The following is a 27,587-nucleotide window of genomic DNA, read 5'->3' on the forward strand; positions in this document are numbered from 1 at the left end:
CTCTTTGCCTGAGTGGGTTTCCTCAGTCTGTGGGGGCTCTGTGACCCCTCCCTACCCCTTGCACACAGTGGGTGCGAACACCAGGGCGCTGGAACTGCCAGTCACGGGCGCAGAGGGGAGCTGAAGCTCTGGGGGGCCCTGAGACCCAGCCCGGAGGGAAGGCGTTTGGGTTCACCGCCAGTTTTCCCACTCCCCTTGGGGCCATCACTCTTTGGGTGGCCTCTCAGAACAGTTCATGCCCAACAGTTTGTGGCCCTGTGCTAAAAGGAGCCACACCGGCCTGGTCCCCATTTCGGCAAGGGTGGGATTGGTCCTCAGTGGTGGTCTATCAGCCTGCCCCATCCCCCCACTCCTGATGCCCAGGGAGTGGAAAGGGCATGGTTCTGCCTGGTGGAGGCAGGGACGGGCCCATGGAAACATCCTTGACGAGCTAGATTCAGGGCAAATGCAGGAGGGTCTGCGGCCTCTGAACTCACAGGCTGTCAAGACGCCGAGTAGGAGCAGCAGCGGCCCCTCTGTCCCCCTCTATCCATAGGGCTGGGGAAACCCACCCATCCCCACAAGACCCTTTGTCTCTAGCTGAAGCCATCCCTCCAACCCTGCTGCTGCCATCTACCAAATGCCCGAGGCTCCCAGGAGTCACCACCCCTCTTTATGTCCCAAACATCCTGCCCCTCCTTCAAGTCTATCAACAGATGCTGCTCTAGTCCTCTGTTCACTGCCTGGGGAGCTGGGGACCAGATCCAGGGGGCAGCCTTGTGACTTCCCAGCTGTGCTCGTGGCTGGCTACATGGTCCTGGGAAGGTGACCTCCTCCCCATGTGCTATGTCCTCATCTGTTAAATGAGATGTGACTGCCTTACTCCAGACCCCCAAGAAGGCTGGCATGCCCGGGGAAGGACGGAATGTCACCGCCCATCGCTAGGCCTCAAGCATGGCCCCTGGCTCCCTGTGATCCTTGGGCTGGGAAGACCCTTGGTTGCACTTTGTGACCAGTGTCAGGACAGTGTCATGATGACCGAACTTCCTGCTCCTCACCCTGGAAAACTTCTGAGGCCTCAGCTACTGCTCTGACCATGTGGTTAGAGGGATCTCTGCCAACCACTACATTCTGAGGGCTGGGATGTCCCGAGTGAAGAAAACTGAACAGAGAAGATAATTCATCTGCATTTCCTTAAAGACACTTTTGGGGAAATTAAACCAAATGGCCACGGGCAAGTAGAATATATAGATAACACATCCATGGAAGCAGCCCAGGGACCTGACTTCCCAGATGTCTTCGCTCCATTCAGAACCAAGGGCGTCCGTGGGGCCCAGGTTGCCCTGGCCTCTCCCCTCCTAGCCCGACATCTGCCTTACGGTGCCACAGAAAACCCCAGACTTCCCTCAGCTTCTGCACACTTGGCTCTTCACGGCTCTGTGGACCCCGTCTTCTGCCCCCCTCTCCCACCAAACTGAGCCCTCCCACTCTGTGGTCTGTCATAAGTAAAACGTCCAACTCATTTGGCCACTTCTGCGAACGTCCTTTACTTTCTGGCGACAGAAGCCGGGCTCCTCTCTGAGGGTGTTTTTCTCAGACCCCCACCACCAGACCTCGAGGTGCAGTAGGACCCCTCCTTGCCCATGGCAGCTGCTTCCAGGCCCCTGGCTTTGCATCTTACCCCTCACGTAATGCCTTCATTTCCTGGGTGTCCCAGCTCCCAGCTCACTGTCACTCATGCCAGTGTGACGTCCTGTCCTCCTCCTGCTGCTTGTCAGACCCACTGGTCTCAGTTCCTCGGCCACTTCCCCTCCAGTGACCCTCCCCTGCCTCAGCCTCTCACACCAGGGTCACCTCTTGTACCTTGTCATTCCAGCCACTGCAGCCCCCACCCCGATATCAGTCTCAAGCACCCTGCTTTCTGACCAGTCTGTCCAGAGCCCTGACCCCCAAAGCCGGTGACTCCACTGGAACAACCAATCCATCTCTGAGACCCGCATCCCTCATCACAACGACACCTGTACACAGACTCCCTTCTTTCAAATTGCGGTGAAATATACATAGCATAAACCTTACCATTTTAACCTCCCTTGTGTATATTCTTGCCTCTCTGAAGAGTTAAATCCAGTCCTGGCCAGTTTGGCTCAGCAGTTAGAGCGTCGGCCCGTGGACCAGAGTCCCGGGTTCAGTTCCCATTAAGAGCATGTACCTTGGCTGCAGTTTGTCCCCAGCCCCGGTTGGGGTCATGTGGGTGGCAACCAGTCAATGTGTCTCTCTCACATTGATGCTTCTCTCTCTCTTTCCCCCCTCCCTCCCGCTCTATCTGAAGATTAATGCAAAAATGCCGAGGATAAAAAAAAGTTAAATCCAGCTTTACCAACTCCTCCCCTGCACCCAGCGCCGGGCTGGGGCTGGATGAGACACACACCTGCCTGGACCAGGTGTGGCTGTCACCTTCAGAGCACAGGGTTCAGTGGCCTCGGGCCACCCAGCCACCCCAGTCTTTCCCAGTCTATTCACTTCCTCTCCTGGTCCCACTCTGACATCAGTTTCCCTCTCCTCCCTCCTCTGACCTCCATCTCCTCCTCCCCTTCTCACTCCCGGCGGATACCCTTGCATCTTGCTTCACTGAGAAAATGAAAGAAGCTTCCAGAAACTCCCACCAACCTCCCACCCCCCAGCAGCTCCCTCCTGCTCCGGTAGGCGTTATCTGTGCTTTGGGCTGGAGCTGCCATCCCTGGTATCCTGCCTCCTGTCCCCTGTCCAACCCTCGAGGACGGTGCTCCAGCAATTCTCTCCCACACCGTTGGATGCTCAGCTTTATCCTCGGCACTGCAGCCCCCTCAGCGCACATTCCTGCCGCTTCCCCGCCAGCTTGTCCCACCTGTCACTGCCCGGCTGCAAGAAACGTCTCAGACCAGGTCTCCATTCGCTGTCTTTGCTCCTCCCACTGAACCCCAGTTCTTTCTGGCACATTCCACTCACTGCCCCACTGAAAACGCTCCTGTCGGGGCCACCAACGGGCTCCCGTGTCGCCAAATGCCACCTTCCGGTCTCAGGTATCGTCTTGCCTCATTCCACAGGCTGCCTGCTTCCCTTGGAAAGGGGTCTCCTTGGCGCTAGGGCGCCCCCCTCCTGGGTTTCCCTCCCGGCCTCTCTCTGCCCCCTCACGTCCTGGGCTGTCCAGCTCATCTTCCCTCTCAGTGTGGAGGGCTTCGGGGCTCAGGCCTCGGTCCTCTTCGCTTCTCCGGTCACTTCCTTGGTGGCCTCCTCCAGTGACAGCTTCAAAGACCATCTCCACGTTGACAACTACCAAAGTTCCCCTCCTGTGCAGTCCCCTCTGCCAAGCTTAGACTTGGATTTGCAGTTGTCCACTCGGCATTTCCATCTGGATCTTTCGCAGATGGTCCCACCTGTGTGTCCCCACAATGGGACTCCTGCTCTCTGCCCGCCAACCTTGGAGTGACCCCGGAACCCTCTTTCTCTCACATCCCACGTCTGGTCTGAGGGCAAGTCCTGCTGGCTCTGGATCCAGACTCCAATCCTTCTCACCTGACCCTGCCACCCCCTGGCCCGTGAGCAGCGACTAGCTTGCCTCTCACCTGCCCCAACAGTCTATTCCCAACCAGAATGGTCCTTTATTTTATTATTTTATTTTATTTTTTACTTTATCTTTAGATAGAGTGGGAAGGAGAGAGAGAGGAAGAGAGAGAGAGAAACATCGATGTGAGAGAGACACATCGACTGGTTGCCACCCACACGACCCCAACCGGGGCTGGGGACAAACTGCAACCGAGGTACGTGCCCTTAGTGGGAACCGAACCCGGGCCTCTCTGGTCCGTGGGCCGATGCTCTAACCGCTGAGCCAAGCCGGCCAGGGCCAGAGTGGTCCTTTAAAAAGGGGAATGAAATCACATTACTTCTCTGCTTGAAATTCTCCCCCCTTCCCCCATCTTATTCCACATAAGGACCAAGGTCCTGCAGGTCCCAGGACCCAGCCCAAGGCTACCCCCTGCTCCCGCTGTGCCCTCACCTCCTGTCACTCCTTCGCTCTCCTCTGTGTCCCAGCCTCTGGCCTCCTGTGGTTCCTCAGAAACCCCAGGCACTGAGCAGCCCGGGGCTCTGCCCCTCTGCCAGGGGCTCTTCTGCACGGCCGGCCGACGTTCTCATCTCCCTAACATCTTTGATCCGACGTCCCCCTCTCAATGGGTACAGTCTGTCCGCACTGTCACAAACGGCCGCCTCCCCTCGCCTCCGACTCCTCTCTCTCCTGTTCTGCTTGTCCCCCCACGGAGCTGCACACCCTCCACCACTCTGTCACGGACCGACTGACTGACGCCTGTTCAGCTCCCCTTCCCCCATTTGAATGTGAGCGCCACAAAGGAGGCGTCTTTCTGTCCGGTTCTCGAGCAAATTGCGAGCAGCTGACACAGGGTAGAGACCGCGATCCCTCCGAGGCAAGGAGAGCCCACGCCAATCAGCGCGGGGATCCCAGCACGCCTCCAAGGGCTGGGTGATGCTACGATCTGCTCGTGCTGTGGTTCACAGCAACAGCATCCTCTTCGGTTTGAGCGGGACTTGACTGTTGGCCGAGCACTTTCACACAGGAACCGCCTAACCCTGACAGAGACCATCAGGCGGGGGTAGGAGTCCTATTCTAAAGATAAGGGGAAAGGGCTCCAAGAAGCCACGGGACTTGCCAAAAGTCACTGTGCTATTACAGGGTGGGCTGGGACTACAGATCTGGCTCCCAACCTCAAGGTCCCTGGGTTTTCTCCTTCATTCCAAGCTACCCCCCTGACATCTCCATGTGGAATGCCTGCGTGTGCACGCGCACGCACACACACACACACACACACACACACACAGCCCCCCTTTCCTCAAACACCTGCTATTTATTTATTTATTTATTTATGTATTTATTTATTTTATTTATTTATTTTTATCCCCACCCGAGGACATTTTTCCATTTTTTGTTCAGATAGAGGGGGAGGGAGAGAAAGGAACAGAGAGATAGAAAGAGAGAAACATCGACGTGAAAGGAACACATCGAATGGCTGCCACCTGCACGACCAACCAGGGCCGGGGACAAACTGCAACCGAAGTACGTGCCCTTAGCGGGAACCGAACCCGGGTCTCTCTGGACGGCAGGTCGACGCTCTAACCGCTGAGCCAAACTGGCCAGGGCAACACCTGCCTTTTAAAGAAGACAATCAAGATCCTTGAAGGCCTGTCCACTTAAGCTGTATCACCCTCAATTATCTTTTAAATTTCACCCCAAAAGATCTCAGGCAGATTGTTTCAAACATTGGGAGTTCAATTTCTGGGGAATTTCCCGTCAAGATATCTAAAACAAATTTCAATGCATCCGAGGAGGTTCCTTTAGGTCCTGTGTCAGATTCCCCGTTAGCCAAAACAAGGACTCTTAAACTCTGAATAAGCCCTTCGCTCCTGTGGGTGGAGCAGTGGGCAGTCCGGTGGCTTCTCCTGGCCTTGCAGATGGACACGCGTGTCCGTGTAACTCCTGGATGGGGAACACACACACGATCACCGGGTCAACACGCCTCTCTGCCCTCCCACCTGGCTACCCAGTGCATGCTTCCTTCGGGAACATGTCACCCAGCCACAGGCGAGTGGTGGTCTTGGGCCGACCCAGGGCCCCTTTGTCCTGCCTTCCTGGGGCCACTTGGGAGGCTACAGGTCTGAAGAACTCAGCCTGGCCTAAGGAGGGTAGGAGAAATTATGTGAGCAAAGGCAAGAGGCTCCGTCTATGCCCAGAGGACCCCAGATGTCTTGGGGAACCAGGCAAAAGTATGTGGGGTTGAAAGGAGATGGGGCCGCAAGGCCGGTCTGTGATCGAGGATTTCCCAAAGCCAGGCTCAGTCTCTCCCATGTCCCCCCACAGCATGTCCTATCAGCCAGCAGCCTGTGCTGTATTCTTGGGTCCCATAGTGCGGTGACAGCCAAGAAACCCCCCGCAGAGTCACCATGGAGTGGCGGAGGGGAGGAGACAGATGGTCCTCAGACGCATGTGTCCTGAGGGCTGAGGCTGTGTCCAGCAGTGACTCAGCAGTACTGCTCACAAGGCAGCCACCTAGTAGGTGCTCCCTGAACGCGGGAAGGGGTGCAGGGGCAGAGAGGGCCTGACCTGCTAGGTGTACCACCCCTGGTCGCCACAAACTTTTGTAACAAAGGCCACTTGGGCCCTGCCAGTTTGGCTCAGCGGTTGAGCGTCAGCCTGCGGACCAGAGAGTCCTGGGTTCCGTTCCCACTAGGGGCATGTACCACAAAAAAAAAAAAAGCCACTTGGTGTCCCTGCCCACATGTATAAAGATTCCCACTCCGGTGGCCCAGCTGAGACCCCATGTCCTTACTCCCAGACCTAGGCTCTTGTGTTCTGCACAGCAGCCTGTCTCGGAGCCTGACCATGAGGTTTTAGTTCTCCTGGGAAGGCCAGGCCCTGACCCACTGTCCTGGCTGGGGTCTCTGCCGGCCCGTGGTGATAGCTCTGAGCTTGGACTTGAGAAGAGGCGTCTAAAGGCCTCTTGGCACTGTTGCCATTTTGGGCTGGATGATCCTTTTCGGGGAGGTTGTGTCATGCATTGCACGAGGCTAGAAGCATCCCCTGGTCTCTATCTAGTAACTTCCACCATCACCCTCCACCCCACTAGTGCAACAAACAAAAGTATCTCCAGACACTGTCCTTTGTCCCTGGAGGGTGGAACGACCCGGGGCCGAGAACCACTGCTCCAGAGTCCATCAGTCGTGAATTCACGCTCAGCCACGGGGGATCATGGCTTTGTACAAGTTATCTGACCTGAGCCTCATGTTCCCTGTTTGCAAGACAGGGAGCCCCACACCTGCCTCCCAGGTGCATGGAAGGGTCAAGGAGAGGCCGTGTGTGCAGAGCTCGGCACAGTGCCTGGCACAGAGCAAACGCTTCCTGGGCGCTGGCTGCTGCTGCCGGTCCCGATGCCTCCCATCCCCCGCGGCTGGGCTGCAGTGCTCTGCACACCTGGGTCCTGTGGTCCGGCTGCTGACCAAGCCCCAGCGAGGGGAGCAGTGCAGCCGGAGCCCTCAGAGCCGAGAGGGACCTGCCAGGGGTCGGCTGGGTGATTATTCATAGAGCCTAATTATGGTGGCTCTGGGGGCCTGGTGGGAGTCCTACCCAAAGCCCTGGAAGCTTCGTGGAGCACAGAAGGCCGTTAGTACGCAGGCTGGGCCTCGCTGGGAAGCAGGCGTGTGCAGCCTGGAAGCCCAGCAGGGCTGCGGGACAGGAGGGGGAGGGGGCCCGGCGGGGCTGCGGGACAGGAGGGGAGGGGGCCCGGCGGGGCTGCGGGACAGGAGGGGAGGGGGCCCGGCGGGGCTGCGGGACAGGAGGGGAGGGGGCCCGGCGGGGCTGCGGGACAGGAGGGAAGGGGGCCCGGCGGGGCTGCGGGACAGGAGGGAAGAGAGACCGGCGGGGCTGCGGGACAGGAGGGAAGGGAGCCCGGGGCTGCGGGACAGGAGGGGAAGGGAGCCCGGCGGGGCTGCGGGACAGGAGGGAAGGGAGCCCGGCAGGGCTGCGGGACAGGAGGGAAGGGAGACACTTCTGGAGCCACCACAGCACATAGACGGACAGAAATCGGAGAAGAATTTGTCAGGATGCTTGTTGGCCCAGGTTTGGGGCCTGTGATGGAAGCATCCAGAAGAGCAGGGCCTCCCTGTGCACCTGCCCCTCCCTGCTCTTGCACCCCTTCCCGCGTTCAGGGAGCACCTTGTGAGCAGCACTGCGGAGTCACTGCTAGACACAGCCTCAGCCCTCAGGACACATGCGTCTGAGGACAGAGAGGGGCTGATAGGACTGAAGTCCTCACCAGGCCGGGAGATGCGAGAAGCTCATGTCAGCTCCCGCCCCAGGAAGGCCCGAGCTCTAGCACGAGGCAGGGCGGGGTGAAGGCCCAGTGCGCCCCTCCCAGGGCCCTGGACACCTGCCAGTCGGAAGGGCTCTCACAGGGAAGCCAGCCGTCCAGGGGAACCGGGCACAGCGCTGGGCTGGGAGGATGGGAGAGCAATCGTCCCTGCCAGCTACCTCCTGGGGGGGGGGGGGGGGTTGGCGGCGCAGCTGGCCGTGGTGAAGCCAGCAGGTGCCGCCATGCCAAGAGTCCTGGGGAGCTGGCTGCAGGGTCACCGGACAAGTGGCACACTGACTGACTGCCGGGGTATCTGTGGCACAGAAAGGAAGGAGGCCCCCCTCCAGTTGTGCACATTCCCACGAGGGGAGAGGAAGAGCCAGGTGGGGAGCCTGTGTTCCAGCCATCGGGGGCCCACGGGACTCCACAGTGGCAGGGAGTCCGCTGTTCCCTGGGGCCTTGGTTCTTCCTGTGGTGGGGGTAACCCAGGGTCATATCCCCTGGAGGTCCTGGCCACCTGGAGCTCACATCTCTGCGGCATAGGACAGGAGCCCCAATGCTGAATGAAGGCAGCAGTCACAGTCCCCGTGAGGGGCTGAATTGTGTCCTCCCCCACAAAGTCATTTAGTGGGGTCCTAACTCACAGGACCTCAGAATGTGATCTTATGTGGAGACATGGTCTTCACAGAGGTCATCATGTTAAGATGAGGTCATTAGAGTGACTAATCCACTATGACCGGTATCATTATAAAAGAGGACATTTGAACACAGGCTCACACGCACAGAGGGACAGCGACGCGAGGAGACATGGGAGAAGACGGTCACCTACACGCCAAGGGGACAGGCCTTCTCCACAGGTCCCTTCTCACAGCCCCCAGCAGGAATCAACCCTGCTGACACCTCGATCTCAGACATCTGGTCTCCGCACTGTGAGAAAACGCATTTCTGTTGTTTCAGCCCTCAGTCTGGCACCTGGTACTAATCTGCCCCCAATACTGCTCTTCACTGTCACTGTGCGGGTCTGCAGGTGACCTGCTTGCCAGTCCATGGGCCATCCGTTCTGCCCCCACATCCTCAGCACGGCCTGCAGAGCCACACACTCCATGAGCACAGCACAGAAGACCTGAGTCTGAGCCTTCACCCCAGCCCTGCTGACGGGAGGACAACAGCGTCAAGTCGTGCCCAACTGTCTGAGCCTCAGTCTCTTCGTCTTTAAAATGGGTAGACCATCATCTCAACTGTCTCACTGGGTTGCTGTCAACAGCAAAACAGAAATGAGAAGACACGTGAAAACTCTCTTTGAGTCACAGGGGACTGAATAAAGTCGCCGCTGCTATTTAATGGATCACACTTTGGTCACCACCCTTCCCACTTTGGACTTGTATTGGACTCCCTGTCAATTAAAACCTCAATTCTCTTTCTACTCGGATTGTGCCAGAGCATGTCTCCCCATCCTGATCTTGTAAGGCTGCCTTTGCAGACTCAAGAACAGACACAGTTTTCCCTGTTCATATTCTCCTTGTAAACCTGAGCCCATTATCCTGGCTTGAGAGCTTTTGCATCTCAATTTTATTTTCTAATATAGTTACCGGCCTCTCTAGCCGTGCATCATTCATAAACCCAGTGAGCATGACCTTCTCTCATCCAGGTCTTCGATGAAGGACAGGCCCCAGGACAAATTCCTCTCCAGACAATCTACCCCTTTTGGGCTTAGCCTTCAACTGGCAGTAAATTTATTCCATCATAGGCATATCCAGTTTTATGCTGGAGTGTCGCGTGGTAGTTAAAAATCGGCCACAATAGGAGTCTTTACACCACGGGGATTGGCAGACAATCCAGATCAGCGCTCAGCTCCCCTTCCCCAGCCTGTGAGGAGCCAGTTGTTGGGTATTTATCCACACACCACTGCATCCAGCCCACGTTTATGTGTCAAACTCAAGCTATTGGGGAAGACTTTGTCAAACACCTACAAATCAACACATATATCTTGATGGGAGTTTAGCAGCCTATAAAGCCGTTCAATATTCATTATATAATCGGATTCTTTCAACATCCCCAGAAATGAAAGGGTAGGATATTACATATCCATTTTAAAAACGAGGGGCACGAGGTTAATGATCGACACAGAGCCAGACAGCAAACTACTGTGGAAGGTGGGGCCGTTGCCCTGGGTTTAAACATGGACAGGTTGGGAGGGGGGGTTCCACAGCAGCCCCCCGCCCTTCCCATCAGCAGCATGTCATTGAGGATTAATGAACAATGCTTCTCAAAATGGGATCCCTGACCAATACTTGGGAGGGGGGGTCCTCAAGTTTTGATAGGGCTCTTCACATTTAGGGTATAATTCATTGATGACAAGACACTACCTAAAGCGACAGCAACTCTTCATGCAAGGTTTCTCAGACTGAGTACCACTGACACCTGGGAGCCCTCAAGTTCTTGGGGCAAGAAATATTCTGAGTTTAAGGGATAGAAGAGACGACAGGGGACAGGCGATGGGGTAAAGAAAGTTCAAGGTGAATGTTACAAATTGGGCAAGGTAGATAGCTTCCACTCAGCCCACACTGTGTCTTAGACACTCTTAGAAACCTTAGAGAGGGTCAGATTTCACATGAAAACAAACAGATTCCCAGAGCCTCTTAAGAAACGGGAAATCTGGCAATGTAAGCCCACCAAGACCATGGGGCAGCCAGATGGAGGTGCAGAGGGGCTCTCCAATTCATCCCTCCCCGCACCACGTCCATTCCCTATTTTAGGGGCCACAAAATCTAATGCCCCTCGGGGCCCAGCAATGAGTGTAAGTAAGTGCCTTCGGCTTTGAGCACCAGAACAGTTAGCCTTTGACCTTGGGTGTCAGGACTGGAGGTTAAGGGCCTAGCTGCTCCCAGCCTGGTTTGGGTCCCGGCACAGGTCTGCGGGCCGGATGTGGTAGAGACACCCCAGCTGGGACTGCGCCCTGACCACTGGGAGGTCATATCCCCTCTCTGTGCCTCAGTTTCTCACCTTAGAAGTGATGACAATAATGGCATTTACCTTACAGTGCTGTGGTGAGGCTACATCCGTCAAACCATGAGGAATTCTTAAAACAGTTTTTCATGTTGCCATGAGCCCTCCATCAGCACTGGCTGCTATTACTCTGGCCCCACAAGCTTCGCTCTGGGCCCCTGCAGGCGGCCGCTCTGTGTCTTAGGCGCTGGCTGCCCAGGACGTGAGGGCCGGCCAGGAGGGCACAGTGGAGGGCGTGGGGGTCTCGGCAGGCGGAGTTATCCTCCACCGAACAGCAGCATTTGAAAGGCTTTCTACAACAGGCTTTCGCCTGAAGGCAGAGGCCAGGGTGACACAGGGGAAGGGGTGGTGAAGTAGGGCCTCAGCGGGGAAACTGAGGCAAGAACAAACAAAAGCAAAATGGTGCTTCCTGCTGAGTTGGGGGGTAGGATTTGTGACCACCCAGATCTCAGCTTCTCCCCTCTCTACTAACCACCCCCCCACAGGTACCTCCTCCCTCCTCCCACCTGTGTCCCTGCTGCTGATTCAGCTCCCGAATCCCAGTCAAATGTGTCCCGGAGAGTGGGGGACCACAGGGCTCTCTCTTGGACCCCACACTGGCTCACTTGTTTTTTTTCCCTCCCAATGAAAAACTTGATTAGAGGTAAAAAACAAAACAAAAAAAAAAACGAGGCCTGTTAAACATGCAGATTTCATCCGGCCGGACGGACTGGCAACATGGGCTGAAGTGGACATGACGACTGCACCTGAGTTCACGGATGGGACCAGGGACAAGGGCCGTCTTGGCTGGCCGGGGGAGGCCCCAGGGGCTGCTCACTGGCCCCAGGCCTTGATGAGCCGGTGGCGGGTTGGGCTGGAACCAAGGGCGACACTAGTCACTGACAGAGCGTGCTCTGGGGTCTGCAGATGACACCTGGAGCCCGGGCATTCCTGACATTCACCACATGCTGGGCCTGGGGCGGAGTGCTCAGTACTCAGCACCCCCTCATCTTTACCGAAGGGACATTAAGTCCCACCTTACAGACAAGACAATGGAGTCCTGAATAAATCCGAAGGCTGACACCACTGGGCGGCCCTGCCCCCTCTGGCTGCCTCCCCCCACCCCACCTGCCGTGAGCACCAAGGTCACCAAGGTCATGAGCAGCCTGTACATGCCCCCAGGTAGGAACATTTGAAGGAGCCAGAGCTGGATGTTCCCGAGAGCAGATGCAGAGAGTGTGTGAGGACTGTCTCCAAATGCCCCAAGGCAGACAAATGTCACAGAAGCAGAAATATTCGCTGAAGGGCAAGACCAAGGTCACTGGGAGGAAGCAGCTCCCTCAGCACCAGAATAGCTGAGGGTGGACTGAGCTTCTGAACCTGGTGAACAACAGGTCCTGCGGGGGAGGAGCTGCTGGAGGGGGGCAAGGTGTCGGCAGGCCCAGGTGGGCAGGCAGGAAAGGGTCACCGGTGGGTCACAGGGATGTAGAGAGGGCATGGCCAACAGAAAAAGGGACGGCAGGCTCATTTTAGGGTCAGCTGTCAGGAACACCTCCTCTCTCCCCGACTGCCTCGTTTATTCGCTCACTCATTCAAGAAATATTGTTCTGGTCGACCCTGCACCAAGAGGTCGCCAGTTCTATTCCCAGTCGGGGCACATCCCCAGGTTGTGGGCCTGATCCCCAGTAGGGGGCGTGCAGGAGGCAGCTGATTGATGTTCTCTCTCATCGAGGTCTCTGTCTGTCTCTCCCTCTCCCTTCCTCTCTCTCTAAAATCAATTAAAAAATATTATTATTTTAAAAGACCATTTTTCTGTACTGTGCTGATCAAGACAGATGCAGTATGTGTCTTTAAGGAGCACTACGGCAAAATTTTTTAATTTGGGGTCCATAAGAAGGTGGGGCTTGCTTGCCCTGGCTGGTTTGGCTCAGCAGTTAGAGCGTCGGCCCTCGGACCAAAGAGTTGCAGGTTTGATTCCGGTCGAGGGCACCTCGGTTGCGGCTCAGTTCCCGGTCCTGCTCGGGGGTCGTGCAGGAGGCAAGCAATCGATGTGTCTCTCTCACATCGATATTTCTCTCTCTCTCTCTCTCCCCGCCTCCCACCCTCCCACTCTGTGTGAAGATAAATGGAAAAATATTTTTGAGTGAGGATTTAAAAAAAAAAGAAGAATGTGGGACTTTACACTGATCGGGGAGTGAGAAAGTGTCCCTGGAAGGAGCGGCATTTAAGTCAAGCCTTGAAGAATGAGCATTAGGTTGGGGAAGGGAGCTGGAAGAGTGAAGAGCATGTGCAAAGGCCCTGAGCAAGGGCAGGCGCTTGACGGCCACGAGGAAATGGAAGACAGAACGGGCCAGGTCTGTGTTGGAGGAAGCCCCTTCTGGATGCCCTGGTGGGTTGGGGCTGGGGGCAGGGGCCCAGACTGAGTGTGAGCCACCAGTTAAGTAGCTACCTCAGTGGTCCGGGCAGATGGCAACCGCGATGGACCAGGTGGTGACGTGGGAAATAAGCAGACGGGACAGACATGTGTCTAGGAAATAAAATCAAAGAGAAGAAGGTGACTGTTCCCACGGAGAGAGAAGGAAGGAGTAGGGTCATAGGTCTCTCCCAGGTCTAGGCTGTCAGCAATGTGGCCAGCCACACCCCACAGCGGAGGGGACCCCGGTCTCGTGTGTTCATGTGTTCGCAGAGAGCTCCTACTCTATTCTTATGAAGAGAGGACTCTGGAATAACCCTCTGCCACCTCTCCCCACCCTCTTCCCCTGGGCGGGGCGCTGTCTGATGAGGTGATAAGGGTCTGACACCTCTCGTGGGTGGGGGAAGGTGAATTCAGGGCCCCTCCTGCCTTTCCCTTAAGGGCGAGTCACCCATGTCCTCCTGTTCCCATGCCCCAGGTGAGCAAAACCAGGTCTACATCTGGGCCCCAGGTTCAAGCCTCTTTCTCCAGTCCAGCTTTCCCTGCAAAAACATTGACAAATCCCTGCATCTGGGCCTATTTCTCACTGGGTTCAAGACCCGGGGGACGAGACAGGTGACAGGTCTGTCCCTCCACCCAAACTCACCTGTTGGGCACACATGCTGATGGAGGGCTCTACTCTCCCAGGAGGATATTACCCGTACCCCCGGAATGTGACTACATGATTCCCGGTTTGCGACGAGCCTTCCTGCTGCCTGATATTTATCGGAAATGCTGCTGTAAATATTAACGGAGAGGATTTCCTGAAGGCCGGCTATGTATTCTTCTGGTTTTTCTCAATGTTATCGTCGGATTGAGCACAGTCAGCAATATTTCCATGGCTGCCCAGCTTGTGTGGGTCCTTGCCTTAGCCTAGGGAACTGCTGTGGTGGTGTTGAGGACATCACTTAACTTTGGCACCCAGTGTCCCCTTGATGTCATACAGGAGAGACTTCCCAGGGCCTCAGGGCCAGACATCACGGTGTTTCTGAAGGAGCGGTTTGATCTGTGTTGTGGAGGCCGGGTGACCACTCACGGTCTGCATGGGGGAGGAGCCCAGGGCCTCTCGGCTTCTGCGTTGTGCACTAAGCTCCCCTTGGCCGCACATTTCCCCCTCCCTGCGTCCGATTTCCTCCCCGCGCTAACTCCCTCCAGCCCTTCCTGGAGCAGGCAGGGTATCTGCTCGGCCCTGGCCCTCTCCCTCCCTCCCAGCACGCTGGTCCTCACTCCGGACCCGGATTGCTCTGCAGTCCGCAGAGAAGGTTGACATGGAGTGAGCCAAGTCTGTACATCCTGGGCAAGGTACCGGTGGTGTGTTCATAACACTGACTCTCACTTTTCCTAGAGGCTTAGGTCACAGAGAAATCGGCTTCCCAGCTCGGGAAGCAAATCAAGAGGTGGCCCGGCGGACAGCATCTGCTCTCCCTTACATGTCACCGAGGGGTCCGCACCTGCCTCACTTTTGGGGACACGGCCTCACAAAGTGTCCCTTAGCTGAGCGCCCACCAGAAGCAGGCTGAGCCCACCGGTGCAGCAGTTCAAGAGCGTTCAGAATCCAGCCGAACATGAGGGCCGTGCGGCCTCCTGCCCCTGGTGACCTCCAGCTCCTGACCTCCGCCCCCGAACAGCTCACCACGATAGCTCTCACTTGCAATCACAGGCTGACACATGGGCGGGGGCAAAGACAGCCCCAGCCTGCACCCTGGCCTAGACGCGCTGGCTTGGAGCTTGTGGGCATCGGAGGGAGAGGACAGGCCCCGCTGCCGAGCGCCCCGCCGCTGCACGCCCGCCGCTGCGCACGCGGAAGGAAGGCCCACTTGAGGTTAATGCGACTGAAGTGAACTGCCAGAAACTTCCCCTAGCGCCTCACTCCTCTCTACTTTTGTCACATGGGGAGGCTGGACTCCCCGGGAATCCCAGAGAAACCTTAGATTCACCTCGTGACTGGGGCCACTGCCCCAGGGCCCCCCAATCTTCTCAAGCCTCCCCTCTCTCTGTCCATTCTCAGGCAAAGCCTGAGGCAGCCCGGGTCACCTACCTGCTGCTGCTTAGATCAGTGCACCCCAAGTCAGCAGCATGTGCGAGGGCTGACCATTTGGGGACCCATCTCCCAGGGACCTCAGCTGCCTCCCCGCCAGCCTCCCCACCCCCACAGGACCCGGCCGTCACCCTCAGACACCCCAGAACCTAGGAGCCGCCAGGAAGGGCATGGGTAGCCCACTAACCAGAGCTTTTCTCTGGGATTCTGCAGTCAAACCCACCGCAAGCGGAGGAGCCGTCCTCACTTAACCGCAGAGGGTGCCCAGGCTGTGGGGCAGTGGGCCGGACCTCCATTTGGGGCCCTTCCTGCCCCTCACTGCCTTTGTTGCCATAGTGATGAGCAGCAGGTGCTGGTGTTCACTGCCACCCACGGCTGCTCTATCCTCTGGGCCAGTCAGTGCCCTGCACCACTTGGCGCTGGGCACAGCCCAGCCACAGGGGTGTGGGGCAAAGAGGGGCAGAGCTGCTGCTGCCTTCGGAGTAGCCCACCGGGAAGGTGGGTTCCTGCAGCTTCCAAGGAAGCAGCAGCTGAGAAAGGCACTCTTGTTCAGGCCCCCCACACCAGCGGACCCGCCCTCCCGTTCTCCGGAAGGCCCCTCAGCGTGGCCGTCAAGGGCCTTCCCCAGGTGTCCCTCCTCCGGGCCCTGAGGCCTGCACCATCCACTGTGGCACTTCCTGTGGGATGGCCTAAGTCATCTGGTCCCACGGCACCCAGCCTGTTGCTGGGGACCCACCAGTGAGGCAGCCAGGGTGACAGGGAGCTGGGCAGGCAGAGCACAGACCAGACCGCAGGCTTCAGACCAGCCCCAGCCCCTCCCTCAGACGACCAGGGCTCTCAGGCCGGTGGCCTGTCCACCCGGGACCTCAGCGCTTCCTTCTGCACCAGCGGGTCCGACATGGGACCAGCCAGCCACCTCCTCTCACTCGGCCAGGAGGAGGGTCCCGCTCACGGGCAGCGGGCACCTTTGAGGTCACCTCTGAGAGCAGAGCTGGCTCCCTCGAGGCCATGCAACAGGCTGCCACCCCCCCTGCTCAGAACAAACCCCGCCTGGGTCCGGACAGGCTTTTAGACGTTTGCCACAGCGTGTTAGGGTTAGGTTTCTGGAGGCCAAGTTGTGCTAGGGGTCAGCAGGTTCCTCCCAGCAGGTGGAGAGCAGGTGCACACATGGGGGTGCGTGTACACATGGGGGTGCGTGCACACATGGGGGTGCGTGCACACACTCACGGGCGAGAGCAGAGGAGGGGTGTGTCTGGGTCTGTTGGAGGAGGAAGCGGAACAAGCCGAGCCGCAGACCTTTTTCACCTGAACCCAACATGTGCCTTCAGGCTTGCCTGTCCCTGGCTCGAGCTGGCTGAGGCAGGACCCAGGGACACCGAGAGGTGAGGGTCTGGACAGAGGCTCCAGCTGGGGGAAGCTGAGAAGAGGCACGGCGGTGGGTCTGGCAGGGGCAGAAGTGCCCAGAGGGCGCCCTGGAGTGTGGCCAGAGGCCAGGAGCCAGCAGCTCGCAGTGTGGCCCCGGGGCTGCTGCTCCCAGGCCAGTGGGGGAGGCGGCGCCTACCTGTACCACGGCGGGTGGGTGCTGAAGGCCTGGAGTCATAGGTGGCAGGGTCCTGCAGCAGGGCAGTCATCCAGTGCCCCCTCGGTGCCCGGGCCCAGAGCCCACTGTGCCTGCAGCTCCAAGCGCCATTCTGAGGAGGATCTGAAAGGAGAGGGCAGTGGGCAGGTGGGCAGACCTGAGCCCAAGGCTGGTCCAATGGGCCTCAGGAGGCTGGTGAAGACACCTGAGGGGGCAACGGGCGGACCATCCCCTGATGGGAAGCGAGCAGACAGGGGCAGTGGGTGAGGGCCAGCCTGGCAGCTGGCACACGGAAGAGCATGCGTGGGACCCGTATGTGCAGGACGTAAGCACCAGCTCCTCGGGACGGACAGGACAGAACAGAGAAGCCAGGCAGGACCCAGGTTCCTGCAGGAACGGAAGTTCTGGGGGCTTGGCGACAGGTTGGGGAGAGAGCCGAGCATTGGCTAAAGGCATGATCCTCAGGCCAGAAGGGGGATTGGTGACCAGATTCACCCTGTGGCCCCGGGCCCCGGGCTGGGTCAGCGCTGCAGCCCCTGAGCAGACAGCAGGGTGTATGAGGTGAGGGGAGGGCAGTGCTATAGGTAAGGGGTGTGGAGGGGGTTCTTGAGAATGGTTCGGGGTCAGGTGTCCAGGCTGATGGACAGGGGATGACTCTGGGAAGGGTGAGGAGGAAGGGGAGGCCATGCGGAGGAAGATGCCAACAGGGAAGGTTACCAGCCCAAGATTGGGGGAGGTGCCCTGCAGGAAGGTGAGAGACAGAGGAACACCTGAATGGGAGAGGTGTACAGGAATAGGATGCCAAGTGGAGACAGGAAGGGCGCCAGGCAGGGGGTGGAGGGGAGGTACAGGCAGGGGGAGGAGGGGAGGTACCAGGTAGGGGGGAGGAGGGGAGATGCCAAGCAGGGGGGAGGCACGGAGGTACAGGTAGGGGGGATGAGGGGAGATGCCAGGCAGGGGGAGGACGGGAGGTACAGGCAGGGGAGGAGGGAAGGTGCCAGGGAGGGGGGAGGAGGGAAGATGCCAGGCAGGGGGGAGGAGGGGAGGTGCCAGGCAAGGGGTGGAGGGGAGGTACCAGGCAGGGGGAGGAGGGGAGGTACCAGGTAGGGGGGGGGAGGAAGGGGAGATGCCAAGCAGGGGGGGCAGGGAGGTACAGGCAGGGGGATGAGGGAGATGCCAGTTAGGGGGGGGAGGGAGGTCCAGGCAGGGGAGAAGGGGGGAGGCCAGGCAGGGGGGAGGAGGGAGGTGCCAGGCAGGGGGAGGAAGGGATGGCCAGGCAGGGGGAGAGGGGGAGTGCCAGAAGGGGGAGGAGGGAGGTACAGGCAGGGGGAGGAGGGGAGATGCAGGCAGGGGGGAGGAGGGGAGATGCCAGGCAGGGGGGAGGAGGGAGGAGGGATGATGCAAGCAGGGGATGGGGGGAGTGCCCAGCAGGATGGGGAGGAAGGGAGATGCCAAGCAGGGGAGGAGGAGGCGGAGGATGCCAAGCAGGGGGAGGAGGGAGGTTGCCAGCAGGGGGGAGGAGGGGGGTACAGGTAGGGGGGATGAGGGGAGATGCCAGGCAGGGGGGAGGACGGGAGGTACAGGCAGGGGAGGAGGGAAGGTGCCAGGGAGGGGGGAGGAGGGGAGGTGCCAGGCAAGGGGTGGAGGGGAGGTACCAGGCAGGGGGAGGAGGGGAGGTACCAGGTAGGGGGGAGGAGGGGAGATGCCAAGCAGGGGGGAGGCAGGGAGGTACAGGTAGGGGGGATGAGGGGAGATGCCAGGTAGGGGGGAGGAGGGGAGGTACAGGCAGGGGGAGAAGGGGAGATGCCAGGCAGGGGGGAGGAGGGGAGGTGCCAGGCAGGGGGAGGAAGGGAGGTGCCAGGCAGGGGGGAGGAGGGGAGGTGCCAGGAAGAGGGGAGGAGGGGAGGTACAGGCAGGGGGAGGAGGGGAGATGCCAGGCAGGGGGGAGGAGGGGAGATGCCAGGCAGGGGGGAGGAGGGGAGATGCCAAGCAGGGGATGGGGGGGAGGTGCCAGGCAGGGGGAGGAAGGGAGATGCCAAGCAGGGGGGAGGAGGGGAGATGCCAAGCAGGGGGTGGAGGGGAGGTACCAGGCAGGGGGGAGGAGGGGAAGTACCAGGCAGGGGTGTGTGTCGGAGGGCAAGGATGCCAGGCAGGAGCTGAATGAGAAAGTGCCAGGCAGAGGGGAGGTGACAGGCAAGGAGAATGAGTAGGTGCAAGACAGTCGTGGAGGAGGGAAGGTGTCAGACTAGAGGGAAGAGAGGAAGGCCCAGGAAGGAGGGTTTGGGCAAAGGGAAGGGGGAAGTGCAAGGGGGGGGATGGAAAGGTACCAGGTAGGGAAGGAGGGAAAGAGACCAGGCAGGGACGAGGAGGGGAGGTAGCAGGCAGGGGGTGGAGGGGAGGTGCCAGGCAGGGGGTGGAGGGGAGATGCCAGGCAGGGGAGAGGAGGGGAGGTACCAGGCAGGGGGTGGAGGGGAGATGCCAGGCAGGGGGGAGGAGGGGAGGTGCCAGGCAGGGGGGCAGGATGGGTTTGCCAGTCGGGAAGAGGTGCGAGACAGGGCGCAGGAGGAAGAGGTACCAGGCTGGGGCCGGGTGCCGGGCAGGGGCAGTGGGAGGAGGCGAGCCCAGAGAGGGGAGAGATCAAGAACGGAGGTAAGGAAGATCACAGGCAGGGAGGAGGGGATGCCAGGTAAGGGGAAGGTGCCAGGCAAGGGATACGGAGGGAGATGCCAGGCAGGGGGAGAGGGATGCCAGACATGGAGAAGAGATGCCAAGCAGGCGGGAGAGGAGAAACCAGGCGGGGGGGAGTAGGGATGCCAAGCAGAAGAAGGGGGTGATGCCAGCAGAGGCAAGACGGGTACTGCCAGGCAGGAAAGGCGGGGGCGCTGGCTCAGCGCGGCCGGGCGGCGTCCCCGCCAAGGGCCTGGGGGCCGCGCGGCGCGGGTCGCTCACCTGCTCCCCCGGGACCCCGGCCCGGAGCGCGGCCGCCCGCTCCCGGCTCGGCGCTCGGCTCGGCCCGGCGCCTGCGCTGCTGCAGCCCCGAGCGAGCGGGGGAGGCGCAGGGAGCGTCTGCAAAGAGCGAGGAGCTTAATAATGAGTTAGGGATCAGAGCAGGCAGCGGCGCCCCAGCCACCCGAACGTGTGATGGGCGGGCTGGGAGCACCACCCGCGCCCTGGCCAGGCCCATTGTGATCTTCAGCCCGTGCACAGATGCGCCCTAGGCGTGTGGGTGCACCTGCGCCCACGGATTCACACAGACCGTCAGAGCATTCTGTGTGACCCCGGACATTATCCACTGCAGGACCACACACATGCACACACGCACACGTGCACACACGCACACCTTGGTTGGGGGGGTCTTAAGTTCCGCTCCAGGTTCAGGGTCAGGCTCTGACGGCCCCTCCCCCCGCCTTAATTTTTCACACACTCCTGGTCTAATCTAGGTCCCTGGTCAGCTTTGCTGGAGTCTCTGCAAGGGCTCTAACAAACAGCCAAGAGAAGGAAGCCCTTTCCGGACATCCAGCCGGGCCAGGGGTCTCTGATCACTCCACCGGCTCGCTGTCTCTATGAAATGGACTATTCTGAGTACCTTGTATCAATGGAATCACAGCATTTGTTCTCTTATGTCTGACTTATTTCTCTTAGCATAAGGCCCTCAAGGTTCACCCACATTGGAGCCTCTGTCAGAATTCCCTTCCTTTTAAGGCTGAATACTGCGCGAGTATACACAATGTATACACAATGTATATGAGTAGGCTGACCACATTTCGTTTATCCATTCACCTGTCCCTGGACAGTTGGGTTGCTTCCACCTTCTGGCCACTGCGGATAATGCTGCGTGTACAGCCCTTTTAAAATACGTCCACACTGAACCCGCCAGAACTTCGCTCAGTTCCTCCCCCAGGCCCTCTGGCACCGAGGTTCTGCATCCCATGCTCCGGCCCAGAGCACCCTCATACCCCCGGCTGCTCAGAGGCCCCCCTGTGGGCTTGGTATCTGATGGCGTACTTAATGCCCTTCATCAGACTTATTCCTGTGCCCCTTCCCGTGGGGCGTGAGTGCAGGCGAGTCCACACGGCCTTCCTGGGGACGCTGGCCTGTTAGGCAGGGGCTCCTGGCGGTGCAGGGAAAACTGGGCGTGGTTCTTGTGAGGCGGGGAAGGCTTTGCTGAGTGCCCTGGGGGACAGATGGACAGCTGTCTGGATGGTGGGGTCGGAGAGGGTTTGAATGGCTTCGACACGGGCCCTGGTGCCCGAGGTCAGGAATGGCTCTTCACTCCTCTGGGCCAAGAAGAGTCTGTTTACACGGTACCCACACTCTAGCCCCCCAACCCTCCCCTCCCACCATCACCAGCTATTAACTCGGCGGGATCAGCTTCCCAGAATGAACCCTTCTGATGGGACAGGTGGTTAGTTTTGAAAGTGAGCAGAGGTGGTCCTGACAGAAGGTTGTGTTTGTGTATGTGTGTGTGTGTGGGGGGGGTCATCAGAAAGGCCCCCAGAGGGAGAGCAGGCAGCCAGGACACAAGTTGGGTCAGCAGGAGGCAGCAGGCCGGGAGGGGCCTGGCCCAGACCAGGCAGGCAGAGCACGGCACGGGCAGTCCCTTCCCCTCCTCCCACTCCCAGCCAGGGAGGAAACCACCAGGCAGCCTGGATCAGGGTAAGATTATCAGGGATTAAGCCCAAAGCCCTTCCAGATAACTGCCCAAGGGGATGGGCAGCGGGCCTCTGTCTTAGCTTGTCACACCTTGATTTTAAGTCACTGCTCCCTTGTCCATCTCTCCCTCTGGACTGTGAGCTCCGGGAGGGTGGGACTGGGGCTTGCTGGTCTGGACACCCCAGCAACCAGCACAGGCCTGGCACAGAGTAAGGCTCAGGAGGGGCTTGGAGGAGGATGCAGGCAGGGGGCACGGAGTCAGGCTCAGGAGGGGCTTGGAGGAGGATGCAGGCAGGGGCACGGAGTAAGGCTCAGGAGGGGCTTGGAGGAGGATGCAGGCAGGGGCACGGAGTCAGGCTCAGGAGGGGCTTGGAGGAGGATGCAGGCAGAGGGCGGAGTAAGGCTCAGGAGGGGCTTGGAGGAGGATGCAGGCGGGGGCACGGAGTCAGGCTCAGGAGGGGCTTGGAGGAGGATGCAGGCTGGGGGCACGGAGTCAGGCTCAGGAGGGGCTTGGAGGAGGATGCAGGCTGGGGGCACGGAGTAAGGCTCAGGAGGGGCTTGGAGGAGGATGCAGGCTGGGGGCACGGAGTCAGGCTCAGGGGGGGCTTGGAGGAGGATGCAGGCAGGGGGCACGGAGTAAGGCTCAGGAGGGGCTTGGAGGAGGATGCAGGCAGAGGGCGCGGAGTCAGGCTCAGGAAGGGCTTGGAGGAGGATGCAGGCTGGGAGCACGGAGTCAGGCTCAGGAGGGGCTTGGAGGAGGATGCAGGCAGGGGGCAGGCTGTGGAGAGGTGCGCAGTGCAGGCCCGAGGGCTGGGCAGGGCTGAGCCAGAGGCTGGGGGGCGGGGGTGGAGTAGCCGTGGCAGGAGGTCAAGAGCCGAAATGCAGTCACTGGGGAGGCCCGAGGTTGTTCACATAACACTGCTTGTGCAGCAAGAATTCAGAACAGCCTCAATGTTCATCAACAAGTGGCAGACTAAATAAATGATGTGACAAGTGTGACCAGGTGATAGGAGGCAGGATAAACAGATGACAAGATAAAGACGTCAGTGAATGTTATCAAACAGTGGCAAAGCTCTCTATGTACTGTAGAGAAGGATCTGAAAGATAAGGCATGTGAAAAAAAGCAAGGTGTGTAGAAAAGTGTGTAAAGCGTGCTATCACGTGTGCACACACACATGCACTCACACACTCACACACACTAACAGTCTTCTGGAAGGATACAAAAGAAACTGGCACAGAGGTTGCCTCTGGTGAGGGGCTGGAGGATGGGGTGAGGGGTTGGGAGGGGTAAGGAATTTGGAGGGGAGAGGGGTTGGGGGGAGACATACTTTCTGCAGCTTTTGAATTTAGAATATTTACCCATTCAGAAAATAGGTAAACATCTACAAAAATCATCTATAGCATCATTTCGATGTTCAATATATTCTGAGCACCCGCTGTGTAAACTCAGACCACAGAGCCAGGTGCCTCTGACCACGACCCCCTGTGGGACCCTTTGTTAATTTCCCGCACTGGGTTGGCCTTCCTTCCTCCAGCCTGTGTGACTGTGCGGCAGGCACCCTACTGGGCTCTGCGGGGGCAGGGATGGGTGAGCACCTCTCAACCAGATGGGGGCATTCATACCTGTACACAACTCACTGGGCCAGGTAGAAGGGACGAGCGCGGTGCAGGCACAGTGCTACTGCCAACGCTGGAGGGACAGAAATAGAATGGGGGTTGCCAGGGGGTGGGGGAAGGAGGAATGGGGAGCTGGCGTAAAGTGGGGACAGTTTCTGTTTCACTAGATGAAGTTCTGGAGATTATAGTGGTGGGTGTGCTTAATACCGCTGAACTGTGCCCCTAAACATGGTTCAGAGGGTAAATGTTTTACCTGTATTTTACCACAAAGTAAACAGTTTTAAACGCTAGCAGGAAGAAGTAAAGAAGTGTCTCTCCACCCTCACCGGTGTCCAGCACTATATCCGTGTTGGGTCTTCCCAACAACACTGCAGGATGGATATTATTATTTGCATTGACAGAAGATACAACTAGAAGCTCAGGAAGGTCAAGTGACATATCTAAGGACAAATAACTAGCATGTGGCAGAGCTGGGAGTCAAATCCACACCCCCCAGGCTTCTTCCCGACCCCACAGGCAACTCTGGGGCAGACCTATTCCAGGCTGGACTGGTTGCCCACAGTTGTCACCCTGGAATGTCCTTTCTACATAATTGCGGGAATTCCCTTCACCTCTGTACTGTTCTTTCATTCATTCAACAAATAGGTATTGAGTGCTCACCTATGCCTGGCATTGTTTTAGCCATGAGGACACAGCAATAACCAAAATGAACCAAAAGGTTTCTGCCACTCAGAACTTATCTTTAAATGGGAGAGACCGTCAACAGGTAAGAAACATGTGTGGGGTGTCTATCCCAGGAATGCAAGGCTGGTTCAATATTCAAAAATTGATCAATATGCCCTGGCCGGCTTGGCTCAGTGGTTAGAGCATCGGACCATGGACTGAAGAGTCACAGGTTCGTTTCCGGTCAAGGGCACATACCTCAGTTGCGGTTTGGCCCTGACCCTGGCCCTGGTCAGGGTCGTGCAGGAGGCAACTAGTCGACGTGCCTCTCTCACATTGATCTCTCTCTCTCTCTCTCTCTCTCTCTCTCTCCCCCCTTCCTCCCTCCCACTCTATCTGAAGATAAATGGAAAAAGATCCTCAGGTGAGGATTAAAAAAATTTATCAATGTAACCTACTATATTAAGAGGCTAAGGAAGAAAAGTCACATAATAACATCAGCCACTGCAGAAAACGTATTTGACAACATTTAACACCCAAATGATAGATAGCTCCCAAAGATATGTCCACCTCCCAATGCACAGAACCTGTTGGTATTAACTTACTGGGGGAGGCGGGGGGGGATCTTTGCAGATGTAATGAAATTAAGGTTCTTGAGATGGAATTATCCCGGATTATCTTTGTGGGCTCTAAATGCCATCACAAATGTTCTTATAAGAGAGGCAGGAGGAGATTGCACACACACACACACACACACACACACACACACACACAGGAGAAGGTGATGTGAAGACATGGCAGAGAAAGATTCAGCAGGTAAGCCACCAGAACTAGAAGAGGTAAGGCACATTGAGCCCCTGGAGGAAGCACCTTAATCTAGGACTTCCGGCCTCCATAACTGTGAAAGAAGACATTTCTCCGGACCGCAGGTGGGTGCTCTAACCGCTGAGCCCAACCGGCCAGGGTGAAAGAAGACATTTCTACCCTTTGAAACCACCCAGTCGGTGGGAACTTGTTACAGTAGCCACAGGTCACTGATAAAAGTGTGTGTTGCACTAGGATTTTGCAAGATGTTGCCATTGGGGAAAATGAATACATATGTTTGTTGTGAAACCATCACCACCATCAAGATAATGAGATTAGGTATCCATCGCCCCCTGTGGTTCTGGATGAGATTAACATTTGATCAGCAAGCAGATTGCCTTCCCCAATGTGGGTGGGCTGCATCCAATTCAGTGAAGCCCTGAATAAAACAAAAAGGTGGGGTAAGAAAGAATTTGCTTTCTGCCTGCCTGTTTGAGCTGGGACATGAATCTTCTCCTGCCCTTGACCTGAAGAAGCATCAGTCTTTGGACCTCTAGCTTGCCAATTGTAGATAGTGGGATTTTCCCATAATCATATGTATCTATAGATAGATATAGATATAGATATAGATATAGATATAGATATAGATATAGATATAGGTATAGGTATAGGTATAGGTATAGGTATAGGTATAGGTATAGATATAGATGATATAGATGTAGATGTAGGTATAGGTATAGGTATAGGTATAGGTATAGGTATAGGTATAGGTATAGGTATAGGTATAGATGATATATCTCCAGCATCTCTAGAAAAATCACAGTCTTCCCTCCTGAGCCTGGAATCTCTGATTTTAGGAGACTCCAGAGGAATCTGTGGAAGTCCCCACTTCTAACCTCAGGAGCACCTGTGGAGGCGAACAGGTCTCACTGGAGTCTCTCTGGTCGAAGCAGTCAGGGGGAGGTGTGGCTCGTCAGTCCTCCAGGCACCGGGTGCTCTTTGACCTTCCAACAGTAGGAATCCTACCAGGAAGGTGCCAAAGGAGGCTGGGAAGGAATGAGGTGAAGTGACTGATAGAAGGGGAGTGATGAGGGACTTTGTCACCCTCCCTGCCTCTTCAGTCTAGAGGAATCCTTTCAAAAAGTAGATGGACGCACCTGCTGGGGGTCAAGATTCAGGTTTACTGGCGGCTCCGCCTCGGCAAGCCTTGCTCAGGAGGCACAGCACCCCCTAGTGGGCCCTGTGGGAAGATGACTCACTCGTGGGGAGCTGGCGGGAGCAGGAAATCTCCAGGAAAATAATTGAACAGGAAACATCTCTTAGGTGGTTGACAGCCCTTGAAGGGGTCTTTAAAATGTTTTAAAATGTCTTTAAAATGTTTTAAAGCTTTTTCTTATGAAAAAAATGTAAATATGTACACAAGCTGACTGGCTAGTCTGATGAACCCCCATGCACCCACCACCCAGCTTCAGCAACTTACACCCGTTTGTCTCATCTGTGTTACCCACTCTTCCTTTCTGTATCATCATAAAGCAAATTCCTGACAATGTTATTTCATTTATAAATATTTCAGTGTGTAAAATATTTTTAAATAATTTAAAATATGAAGGCTAGGATATATTAAAATATTTTAAATATATGTGTGTGTGTATATGTGTGTGTGTGAGTATATATAAATGTGTGTGTATATATATGTATATATATGTATGTATATGTATTTAATCCTCACTGGAGGATATTTTTCCATTGATTTTTAGCTAGAATGGGAGGGAGGGAAGAGGGACAGAGAGAGAAATATTGATGTGAGAGAGACACATCTATTGTTTGCCTCCTGAACAATTCCAACTGGGCTGGGGATCGAACCTGCAACCCAGGTGCATGCCTTTGACTGGGAATCCAACCTGAAACCCTTCAGTTCAAGGGCCAACATTCTAACCCCTGGGCCAAACCAGCCAGGGCTAAAATATTATTTTTTTTTAATTAATGTGTTTTATTTATTTATTTTTTATGTATTTTTGTGGTACATGCCCCTAGTGGGAACCGAACCTGGGACTCTCTGGTCCGCAGGCCGATGCGCAACCACTGAGCCAAACTGGCCAGGGCTATTTTTATAAAATATATTTAAATGCACAATATATTTAAATATATGTAATATATAAATATAAAACATTTAATTTTTTCTTTAAAATATATAACCATAACACCATCATCACATCTTAAAAATTAATAACACCTTCTTAATTTCATCAAATACCCGGTTTTTAAATATCTAATTGTTTTATTAATGTCATTTTAAAAATATCTTGCTTGTTTGAATGCAAATAAAGCTCACAGGTTAAGTCTCTTTTACCCTATGGGTTTCTTGGCTCTGTGTGCACAGGCTTGCGTGTGTGCATGAATATTTGTGCGCGTGCCTGTGCGGGTGCATGTGTATGTGTGCGGATACATGTGTATATGCACAGGTGCATGCGAAGGAACCCGGCTGCCCTTTGGGGTTTCCCAAAGCCTGGATCTTGAGGGCTACCCCACTGTGATGCGGTGCTGTGCCCCTCCACCAGGAGGCGTACGCGGCCTGGTGTGCTCTTGGTGATGTTAACAGCAATCGCTATCAGTAATTCACTGTTGGATCCCACACTGGTTCCTCTTTCTGGTCTGGTTTTGGAAACACGGGCGAAGGATGAGACAGGTTCCTCAGTGTCCTCTCCGGAAACTCCACTGTGGTTTCCCAGACCTGCCCCTCATGGGGTTCAATCGATGCGATGTTCCCTGAGCCCCCGCACTCCCCGAGGTGATGATAAACAGCTGTGGTGTGAAGGCACCCTGATGGGTGTGAGATGGTTTTCCTCACTCTGAAGGCTGTCCCTGGGGGTAACCTGGGCTCTCAGCAGGGGTGCTCACAGTATCCCCGGCCTGGGCTGGGGTAGG

At 56.7% G+C, this 27,587-nt stretch overlaps 1 protein-coding gene across 1 annotated transcript in view; it reads right to left on the bottom strand.

Annotated features, from left to right (window-relative positions):
- The window catches only part of SMARCD3 (SWI/SNF related, matrix associated, actin dependent regulator of chromatin, subfamily d, member 3), a 33,866-nt gene extending 13,919 nt beyond the window's left edge, over positions 1–19,947 (bottom strand). The window contains exons 1-2 of the mRNA XM_036246593.1: positions 19,875–19,947; positions 16,908–17,048 (exon numbers count right to left, since the gene is read on the bottom strand). Of these exons, the coding sequence (XP_036102486.1) occupies positions 16,908–16,946 (39 nt within the window). The 5' untranslated portion in view covers positions 16,947–17,048; positions 19,875–19,947. The remainder of the gene's footprint in view (positions 1–16,907; positions 17,049–19,874) is intronic.
- Between the last annotated feature and the right edge of the window lie 7,640 nt (positions 19,948–27,587).

The sequence above is a fragment of the Molossus molossus genome, unplaced genomic scaffold, assembly GCF_014108415.1.
Source record: "Molossus molossus isolate mMolMol1 unplaced genomic scaffold, mMolMol1.p scaffold_m16_p_7, whole genome shotgun sequence".
Classification (NCBI taxonomy): Eukaryota; Metazoa; Chordata; class Mammalia; order Chiroptera; family Molossidae; genus Molossus; species Molossus molossus.